The sequence below is a fragment of the Lactuca sativa genome, chromosome 8 (assembly GCF_002870075.4).
Source record: "Lactuca sativa cultivar Salinas chromosome 8, Lsat_Salinas_v11, whole genome shotgun sequence".
NCBI lineage: Eukaryota > Viridiplantae > Streptophyta > Magnoliopsida > Asterales > Asteraceae > Lactuca > Lactuca sativa.
This window is the reverse complement of record NC_056630.2, coordinates 76,742,192-76,753,703: the sequence shown is the minus strand read 5'-3', so window position 1 is coordinate 76,753,703 and position 11,512 is coordinate 76,742,192. Positions and strand designations below refer to the sequence as shown.

General features: G+C 33.0%; 1 protein-coding gene across 1 annotated transcript; it reads right to left on the bottom strand.

The window, feature by feature from the left end:
- Positions 1-6,253: 6,253 nt before the first annotated feature.
- LOC111891158 (uncharacterized) lies at positions 6,254-10,871 on the bottom strand. Its single transcript, XM_023887239.2, has 5 exons — positions 10,710-10,871; positions 7,800-8,206; positions 7,314-7,587; positions 7,148-7,249; positions 6,254-6,937 (listed from the first exon to the last, which is right to left on the bottom strand). Exons 1-5 carry the CDS (start codon positions 10,869-10,871, stop codon positions 6,254-6,256), a joined length of 1,629 nt encoding a protein of 542 aa, XP_023743007.2.
- Between the last annotated feature and the right edge of the window lie 641 nt (positions 10,872-11,512).

The following is an 11,512-nucleotide window of genomic DNA, read 5'->3' as shown; positions in this document are numbered from 1 at the left end:
TAATATCAATTTAACAAAAATATTTCTTAAAGATATTTTTATAATCGTTAAAAGTTTTCAAATAAGTAACTTAAAATAACAACAGTTAAAAATAACTCTATATAAATGATTATATTGTTACCTCTAAAATCAAAAATACAATGTTTAATGTTTTAAATAATTACAATGATATAAATTAAAAACGTTTAACAAATAAATTTTAAAAAATTAATTAACAATAACAATAATTATAAATAACATTAAACCATATATTATATTTAATTTTATTCATGAATAACCCGCAGATAGATGTATATATATTATACGAATTATTATATCAAATTTAACAACAAGGTTATTGTTATATTTAAAAAAAAGTATATATTTGTAAATATTTCAACGATATATGTGTTTCTGCGCAACGCACGGGTATTCCCCTGTTATATATATAAATGAGAGGTTATATTGAAAACATGAAAATGTTGAAAACATAAGAATGATTGTGGACCAATCATTTTCTTAGGGATAATAAGAATTGTAACATTGTATTAAAAAAGTAGTTAATTTAATTAAATGAGTTTCTTTAATACTGCAATCATTTATTTCAACTTCTTATAATTGTTAGTTAATTTATATTATAAAAAGTTAAATTTAAATTATAATTTCTTAAAATTTAACTATAATAATTATGATTTTCTAAAATAATTAAATTAACCAATTTCTTTCTTGTTTTATTAATGAAAGATAAATACAATTTTTAATAATTTTTTTCACGGTAAAAGTCAGTGTTTTTTTTTCTATTTTATCATTTAATCATAATGCTTTTTAATCATATATGAATAAAACATATTAATTGAAACAATGTAGTTTACTCCTAAATGAATAAATCAATTGAAAGATAAAAAAAAAATCATTTATAAATAAATAAGCAACACACTCATAATCATACATGAATATACCAACCAATTGAATAATAAAAAATTTAATAGTTTTTCTGCTTTTATTATATGTAACAATTTTTATATTAATAAATAAATTTGCTAATGACTGGTTTCATACTTTTATATAATTATCATCATAAATGAATATGTTAAGACCAATTTCATACATTTATACGGTTATAATCATAAATGAATATGTCAAAGCTGGTTTTGTAAATTTATACAATTATAATCATTAATGAATATGTCAAGACTAGGTTCATACATGATTATATCCCACAATGATTAAATCACTTCATATTAAAAAAAAGTTGCAAAATCCATCCCATGTCGGCCATTATTTTCTTAAACGATCGCTATCCCATTATTTTCTTTAAATCAAATTGCAACCATAAATAACCTGTAATCTTAAATGAATACAACCGAAAAATATAAATTACATCTAAATTATATTCATAAATAAATATATAGACCTAATTATAAATGAATATATATTCTACGAAAATAACTTACTACTATAAACAAATTAATTAAAACATGTTTTTAATATATGTATATATGAAATGACACTTCATCATAACAATTTAAATTTTATTGTTACTCAAAAAGTAGCCAACTAACTTAAAAAATGATATTTTTATATTGGTTCACAGATACCTTAATGGAGATTGATAACTCTCTCTCTCTCTCTCTCCCTTTTTTTTTTTTTTTTTTTTTTTTTTTTTTTTTTTTTTTTTTTTTTACTTCTTTATTGTCGATTTTACTTTGATGATGTTCTTCGTTGTCGATTTTCCTTTTGCATTTGTTCTTGACTCCATGAGCTTCTATCTAATGTCTAACTAGTAGGAAACGCTTCAAGGAAATCTACTATTATATTTGAGATTAATTACATGTGTTATTATATGATAAAAGCCTATTATAGATGACTAATCCCCTTTAGAAATATAGATACGAGACTGAGATTTAATACATGAACATAAAGTGAAACCAATTTTCTGCTTAATTCTTAAATTGAAACTATACATGACTCGAATAAACAAAAGACTCTTAATTAATGGAAGTTAGAATTATGGAATGTGGCCTAACTACTATTTTACTGGAAACATGAAATAAGGAAATAAAAAAGGAATAACTTGGGAGTATCTTGACTTCATTGCATGAGAATTGGTCAACTTAGGTAAACGTGATCGTATCAATACTTCCCCCCTCGAAATTGGCCTTGTTCTCAAGGCTGATTTATGCTGATTTCCGGTAGCAATGGGGACATACCCGTGGACAGAAGGATCTGGGCCATGGAGACGGCCTTAGGTATGGCCAGAGATCCGTATCAGTTTGTCTCCGCTTAAAAAGGACCCTGTTCTCGAGGCCCGGTGAGTTTGTTTGGAACTGTTTTTGGTAGTTTTTGTTGGCCAAAATTGTTTTTGGTAGTTTTGTGTAGGTAGTTTGCGGGGGTGGCATCATCGGTGGTAGGAATTGTCGTTGGGTTGACATGGGCGATTACAATGGTTTTGGAGGCGGCGGTGGCAATACCGACTGTTGTGGCAGCGGTAGTTGCGGTGTGGATGTCGGTAGTAGCGGCCTTGGTTGTTGATTCGGTGGTGGAAGCAGAGGTGGGGGCAGGATGATTTTGGCCATGGTTCTGGTTTGAATGCCGATGAGGGTGTTGACAGTGGTCATTTGTGTGATAATTGCATCAAGACGGTGGACATCAGCGATGGAAGTAGCGATGAGTGTGGAGAGTTTCGCGTGGATACTTGGCGGTGTGACATCGGTAGACAGATCTTAATGGGGAGGCATGATGAACAGGAATGAAATCACCCTTGATAGAAGCCAATTATGGATGGCTAATCCCTTTTAGAAATATAGATACGAGAGAATTCGATTTAATACATGAGCATAAATTGAAACCAATTTTCTGTTTAATTCTCGAATTGAAATCATACATAACTTAAATAAACAAAAGACTCTTTAATTAATGGAAGATAGAATTATAGAACGTGGCCTAACTACTATTTTACTGGAAACATGAAATAAGGAAATAAATAAGGAATAACTTGGGAGCATCTTGACTTCATTGCAAGGGAATTTGTACTTAGGTAAACGTGATTGTATATATATATATATATATATATATATATATATATATATATATATATATATATATATATATATATATATATATATATATATATATATATATATATATATATATATATATATATATATATATATATAGGGTTAGGTTATTTTGTTTTTATTAACTATTGTGTGCCAGAATGCACAGATCTGGACCATCGGATGGAATATAATCAAATGTCATGATTTGAGGGTCTATGGTAGTAGAATAGGATAGCATGTACCATATAATCACACAAATTTCAGCATAAGGGCATTTTAGTCAATTAACCTATATTAAAAAAGGAAATTTTCGGATTTTTAGGGATGATTAATTCCTTTATTTTTTAAAAATTTGAATATTTTAAATGTATTTTTCGATTTTATTCTGTCAGAATGGCAGAATGTCAACCATAAACTAGTAAATGTATTTTTCGATTTTATTCTGTCAGAATGGCAGAATGCCAAACATAAACTAGTAAATACATTCTGAAAGAATACACAAAATCGATTCTTGAACTAATAATATATCAAAAAATTACATTGTATGATTGCGATTCATTGAATAATAACAAACATTCTGAAAGAATAAACAAGTATAATTCTTAAAAAATAACAACATTCTTAAAAAATGAGTGTGATCATTCTTTAATTCATTCTTCAACCCTTTCCCATCAGATCTTCAAGCCATTCTTGAAGCCTTTTCTACCAGAAATTTATTGCCAAGTAATTTGTAGTTATACACTTGTAAAATCTGCACATTAAACATACAAATAATTAACTACAATTCTATCAGAATACAACAAATAATATTCTTACAAAATAAACTATTCTGCAAGAATATTCTTTAAGAATTTGTATTATCAAGAATATACACAACAAACAAAATAAGGAACTAGCATCAACCTATTCTGACAGAATAAGGAACTAACATTCTTCGGGTTCCATGTGTTTCTTCTCGATATGCTCAATGTATTTAACTGCAAATTCTGACAGAATAAGGAACTAGCATCAACCTATTGTTATGAAAATGGCATCCAACCCAATCTAAATTGAGTTATATAGTTCTGAAAAGAATAAGGAACAAAGTGAAGTAAAAACATTAATGATTTTTAACTATTTTTTCATTGAGACATTTTATCGAACACATGGAGGCCATGACAGAATGTTGTTTCAAGAAATTACCTGTGATCAGATTAAGCATATCATGCAGGCTAGCACCAAGTTCCTTTGGCATGGCTTCTAACAAGGGTATCAATGGACGAAACTGTGACCCATTGAAACATGTAGCTGCAAATGAGACAGACACTGTTAACCGCATATGTTAATGGTGGAAAAAAGAAAATTTTGATAAGTTGAAACACACACACACACACACACACCTGAGATAAAGTTCTCATTTCATATTTCACTCTCAAAATCTGTCTTGACCAATTCTTCAATGCCTTCAATGAAACCCGTCTGTGTTTCTTCCTGTAATCCCTTAAATTACCTGAAGCACATGCCTCTGTGATGAAGTTCAAGGTACTGTTTTTAGTATCCCTCTAGAAACTGTAAAGAACAATGATGTTTTCATTCTCTAATGTCTGTAACAGTTTGATTTCTGAAAAGAATCTCTTGAGAACAGATGGATCTCCACCGAAGCTTCTTAGTTTTACTTGGTTCCATGCCACATCCCTTCCTTCTTCTTGATCAAATCCCCTATACACCTTCTTCACTGCACCAGCGCCTAACAGATCACTGTATCTCACAAATTCAATCGAAAGTTAATGAGTACAAAATTCAATCGAAACATCGAAATTGTAAGACCTAATTGAGATAACGAAGAGTGTAAATTAGGAAAAGTGAACCTGAAACGTGAACCTGACCGCTAACCTCCTCCGCCTGCAACTGCCGGCGCTTCTCGGGTTCTGCGAGTGAAATCACGGCGGCGATTGCTGCGACCGAGCCGCCTCCGATGACTGCCAGTGTTGTTCTGTCAAATGTGTCGGCTCCTAGTGCGGATACAGTTAGGGTTCTTCGATTGTTTAGTTTGTAGGATTTAAGATTAGGATTGGAGAATTGTGTGGTGGTGAAAGAGACATTGTGGGAGTCCGATGAGAGCGTAGGATCCTAGCTTCTTGTGGTGTAGGGTTTTAATAGGTAAATAAAAATTGATCCCTTAAATAAAGGGATATCAGTTGTTAATTTTGGATATTCATTAATACATATATGTAATATTACTAATTTACCCTTATTTAATTAATTAATTAATTAATTATTTGCTAATTTCTGAATGGTGCATTTAGGCACACAATATTTGCTAAAAACATTTGAACCTCTCTCTCTCTCTCTCTCTCTCTATATATATATATATATATATATATATATATATATATATATATATATATATATATATATATATATATATATATATATGCATTTTGAACACAATGAAAAAAGCATGAACAACCCATTCCAAAATCTAAACATAGTGGTCATAATTCCCCATGTTAAATTGAAAAATTACTATAAAGTGTGAACCAAAACTTCAGTCATCCACATACCCTCAATTTTTATGTGGGTGAAAATTTCCAGTAGTGGCGGAACCAGAAATATTTGTAAGGGGTAGCCCAAAATAAAATTCCCGATAAAAGATAATAAGATAACTATTTAAAAATTACAATTTTAATAGAAATAACAAACTACCGCAAAAGTCTTATATTTTAAAGTTGGCCTCTTCGCTTACCCATTTTTTGAAAGCGCTCCATCACTTGTTCAATCTTAACATCCACAAGCGATTCTTTTTCTACACTACAAATCAAAGCATCATTAATAAAATCATCACCTATTTTATTACGCAAGTCGGTTTTCAAGAGCTTCATTGCGGAAAAACATCTTTCAACGGTTGCAGTTGCGACGGGCAAAACCAAAGTCAACTTTAATAACCTATAAACCAAAGGAAAAGAACGATCTTTTCCGGTTTCCACCATCAAACGAGAAAGGTCCGTAATGCCCTTCAAATTAGCAAATCTCTCATCATCAATCAAAGAGTGATAATAGGTTTCAAGTTGACCATCAAGATACACCATTTCCAAAGCAGTAAAATCCGTTTTGTACAACTCACTTAGCTTCACCAACTTTGATTTGTCAAACATAGAAAATGAATTACAAGGACTCAAAGCCGACATGTATTCTAGCAAATCGGTGCTCACTTCACTAAAACGGTTCCCAAACTCTTAAATTTGCATATCCAAAACCGTGTTGAAAATATCAACTTCAAAGTGATGTTGGTTAGTAATCTTTGTCCTACGGTTTCTTGGAGTAACATAACATTCGGACATTTCCACAATTTTAATTTTATGTTTCTGACAAAAAGAAAATACCTTCTCCAATATTGAAGGAAATCCATTATTTCTTAAAGCTTTTAGCGTTTTCATTGTCACTTTCACCAAAGAAGCCGCTTCCAAAATATCTTGATCCTTTTTTTGAAGATGTCTTGACAAGGTATCTGTGAGACCAAAAATCTCCAACATCAAGTGTAAATAAAACACAAAATCAAGCGTCTTGAAATATGACAAAATACCGTACGCTTGATTTCGGTTATGTAAACTAGATCCCTCTTCTTCAACATAATTAAGAACCTTGACTACCTCCGGAAACAGATTCTTCAAACTTGTTATTGTTTTATAATGTGAACTCCATCTTGTATCTCCAACTCGAACAAGAGAAATCTCTTGATTTAAACCTCTTCCAGTGTCAATTTCACCGTTACCAATTTCTTTTTGAACCCTTTCCTTGTAACTCTCCCTTATGATATCTTTTCTTTTACAAGAAGCACACACCACATTAACCACCAAAGCTAATTGCTCAAAGAAATCTTTAGCACCATCATGGTTCTTTGCTACAGCCACAACCACTAACTGAAGTTGGTGTGCAAATCAATGTACATAATATGCCGAAGGGTTATCTTTCAATATCAATGCTTTCAAACCGTTAAATGCACCCCGCATATTACTTGCTCCATCATATCCTTGCCCTCTTACTTATTTCAAAAAAAATTATATATAATATAAATAAGAAATTAAATAGATAAAATTCAAATACTAATAAAGGAATTCATGATTTCGCACCTGAGATATACTCAAGTTATTGTTGGTAAATCCTGAATCAATGGCTTCTTTTAGAGTTAAAGAAGATGTATCCTTCACGTGCACAACTCCAACAAATCTTTCCTTCACAATTCCAAGGATATTAACATATCGCAAAACCATAGCTATTTGTTCCTTTTTTTGATACATCACTAGACTCGTCTACTAATATAGCAAACACATCCTTACCAATTTCTTCACAGATGGACTTTATTATCTCCTTTGAAAAGCATTGAACAATTTCTTTTTGAATCTTTGGAGACGTCAATTTTTCATTTTTTGGAGCATTTTGTAATGTAACGTTATAAATGCTTTCATTATGGTCCCGAAGGAATGATAATTGTTCAATGAAAAGACCCTTAGAAAGAGAGCCATCTGACTCGTCATGACCACGAAATGTTAACATATTTTTCAACAAAAATCTACAAGTATCAATTGTAGCACGTAATAGAATTTGATAGTTACTCACTTCAACTTCGGTTTGCTTATGGAAAGCTTAACTAATAGATTGGTTTTTCTTTACTAGATTTTCACACTTTTGTTTTGCTTTGTTGTGATGACTATCAAATTTACCCTCATGATCTTTCAATGATTTCTTTTTACTCCAAGTGTCAAAGCCTCCCGTCACAAATACATCTCTCCCCCTTGTTGCCCCACAATGTCTCCAAACAAGTAACAACATAAACAATAAGCTTTGTTTTCTTTTGTGCTATACTCTAACCAATTAAATTCATCAAACCATTCCTTTACAAAATGTATATTCTTATTACCAATTTTTATTGATGGAAAATCATGACCTTTTGGTTGAGAAGGTCCTTTAATCCAATATATTCTCCTTATTTCATCCCTTTGATTTGGATGATAGGATGTAATTCTTGGTCTATCCGCACGGTCCGAAGGAAGATTATTAATAAGAAAACTTGGTGGTTGTGGTTGTGGTTGTGGTTGTGGTTGATGTTGAGGTTGAGGTCTTTTCCCTCTACCACTTTCATCACTACTACCAACATCCAATGCCCTTTTAAAAAAATTTCCAATCAAACCCTATAAACACAATTAAATATTTAAAATTCATAATTGAAAATATAAACCTAACACAAGTGAACAACTAATTGACTAATTAGGTTTTCAAATTGACAACTAAATTAAGCAAAATTATAAAATATAAAAGATAGAAAAATTAAATATTACTTGTTTCATGAGTCCTTGAATGCGCAAGTGTGACTGTGGGAGAAGAAAGCCAAATTGAAACTAAAAAGTTGTGGTCAAGCAACGACGTAGGAGATTATGAGAACTGAGAACAATTTTATTTTTTTTCCCTGATGTCGTAAGTTAAATTGTACATAAATAATTACATAAAACATTCACATTTAAATGGGTATGTTTACCAATTAGTGGGCTATTGGACTTTGCTTTAAATGTAAATGGATGTAATTGGAGGTTGAGGTTGTATCTAAGAGTATTATATTTATGTATATAACTTTTTTTTTTTTACATTTCTAAGGATTAATTGAGGGGTAGCACATGCTACCCTTACCAACCAAGTAGTTTCGCCAATGTTTTCCAGTGGACTCAAATTGGAGGACCAATTAAAATATTTATTAATTCAATTAAATAATAAAAACTCAAAATGCTCACCAAGACTAGAAATCTCCCGATTGGCTTTAGAAATTGATTGCAACGACTATATTTCACTAATCTTCAACGGAGTGTAGATACAAAAACTAAATTTAGAACCAAATGAAATATAATCAAAGAAACGGAAAAAAAGGATAAGCATACCAGATCGTGTCCAGACCATGACATGATACTTGCGATATCCGAATAGGGCAGACGATTCACCATCTTCCAGAGCCATCAGTCATCGACTTGTGATGTGTGAGTAGGGCTACGACCTACAACAAATGATGGTATGAAAAGGGAGGCAGAGAGATTTCTTATGCTTGTATTGGAGAGAGAATAGAAGTTTAGGGCGTAAAGCTAAATTATGTTGATGTTTGTAATCTCACAAAACGAATATGTGGGATTTGTAACATAATCTAATAAATTTTCGGCTAATTTTAAGGAAATTGCAAACATGAAATTACTTCCATTCCCTTTACTAGATTTTATTATTTACATTTTAATATATTTACTTTTAATATTAACATAAATGGTTCCTTACATACTAGCCCTAGATTGAAATATTTGGATGGTTGTGATTTGTTCTCGCATTATCAACCTTTCTGGCATTCTCGATACACACACACACACATATATATATATATATATATATATATATATATATATATATATATATATATATATATAGAGAGAGAGAGAGAGAGAGCTAGGTTCAAATGTTTATAACAACTATTGTGTGCATGAATGCACCAATAGGAATTTAGGAAAAAATAAATCATTCAAGGGTAATATTGTAATCTTTGCATAGTTAATTATGGTAGGTAAATAATTCTTGATATCACGCAAGAAGCAAAGATAAATTTAGAACATTAGCCCTAAATAGAACTCACCATCCTTTCTGATCCACCGATTTTGCTCCTTCTTCTAAAATCGATCATTAAGAATCAAACCCTAAATCACGAAAGTCCTCATAACAACCATTTTCTCCAAATACGCACGTACACCCTCATCTACCAAATATGTGATTTCGTCTCCGTCAATACCATCAGGCGTAGCCACTGACGACATCATCCTCCGTCCTCATAGCCACCGCCACTGATTTATTATTTCTTCATAGCCACCGGCCAACAACACATCAAAACCAAGGTATGTAATCGTTTTTTAGAGTGAATCGAGGGAAAAAACCATCGCCTAATTCTAATTTCTAAAGAAAATAGTAAACGGGGGATTAGAGACGTTGTTGATCACCCAAAAATCAAGAATCATATACCCTCTCTTCTAATAAATTAAGAATCACATCTCCACTTTTACAATAACACATCAAAACCAAGGTATGTGCTCGTTTTCCCTTCAACGCGTCTCAATTGTTTATTGGCTTATCCCAGTTCCAATATATGTGATATAAATTTATTTGAGTTTTGCTGTGTGCACAAAAGGAATACTAGATATTTTGTAACACCCTGTTTATTTATTTGATAAATAAATTAATTAATGAACGAATCATAACCCTAAAATAAATAACTGAAAGTTTAGGGGGTTAAAAATATGATTTCCGAATTTATTATAAAGAATTTTTGGAGTTAGGGACTCCATGGTAATTATTTGGGATTTATTTTAATAGAAAATGAGGTGGAAGGGCTGAAAAATGTCATAACTGAGAATTAAGGGTTAAAAAGATAAATTCTGGATTGATTTTGAAAAGGATTGTTGGGAAAGGAATTGTTTAGTATAATTTGGACTTATTTTGTAAGGAGTTCAAGGGGCAGGGTTCATATGGTAAATATTGGCCTTGTTTTGAAAGAAAAGGGAGAAGGAGGGATTGTATGTGTAAACATGGGAGTAAGTTTGTAAGGCACGGGGTATATAAACCCGATTATACGTAGAAACCCTAGAGACCATGTGCAGCCGTCACCCCACCTTATACCTCCCTCCAGCCGCCACCATTCACATCTTCAATCTCCGGCGCCGCTGCTACCTCTGACCACCAATGTCGGGAATAAGAACCGGTAGCGTGAACCACCGAGCCGCCGCTGTAGTCGCTGTTCCTGCCTTGCGCAGTCGTCGATGAAGCCGGAACCGACGCCATCAACCGCCGTTTGCATTGTCAAGCCCGACAGTTACTGTCTCCGTCGCTGCACCACTTCTGTGAAGAAGACGAAGTCAGCGCCCATCGCCACCTTCTGTCCAAGTAGACGTCGTGGTGAGCCGTCGTTCTTGGTTGGAAGCGGGCCGACCTTCTATCGTCGACGGCCGCCGCGCGTAGCTGGAGAAGAACCGTCGTGACCGGTCGAGTTTGCTGTTGTTGGGTTCTTCATTTCTGTTGCCGGCATGCGGTTGTTCCACCGTGAAGTCGCTGCCACCGTCGCCTAGCACCACAAGATTTTGATGGGTGTGTTTCTTTTCGTGTTCAGCTCATGAGTTCGTGTATTTTGGTGTTGCTGAACAAGGGAGGCTGCATTTTTATGACCGGTAACCACCATGGCAGCCAACCATGGTGGCTGCCACCATGCACCACCGTATTTTGTGTGTGTGTTAGTAGGTGTGTGTGTGTGTGTTTTTACTTGAGATTTAGCCTTGTAAAATGTAATTGGAAATGGAATAATGAGAAAGAAACTAAAAACCACCACCGTGAGGTGGTGGCTGCCGCTACCGGCCGTCGTGTCGGGTGGCGGTGTGTTTGCCTTGTGAGTTTGATTCATTTGGGGGTGCTTGAAACCTAATGGGCCA

What these genes read in the sequence shown, in the direction of transcription:
- LOC111891158 (XM_023887239.2), bottom strand. Translation starts at nt 10,871, where the DNA reads ATGGCGTCGGTTCCGGCTTCATCGACGACTGCGCAAGGCAGGAACAGC. An exon ending in ATGGTGGCGGCTGGAGGGAG is followed by an intron (nt 8,207 to 10,709) that starts GTATAAGGTGGG and finishes TTGTGTTTATAG; the next exon opens with GGTTTGATTGGAAATTTTTT. An exon ending in TAGTAGACGAGTCTAGTGAT is followed by an intron (nt 7,250 to 7,313) that starts GTATCAAAAAAA and finishes GGAATTGTGAAG; the next exon opens with GAAAGATTTGTTGGAGTTGT.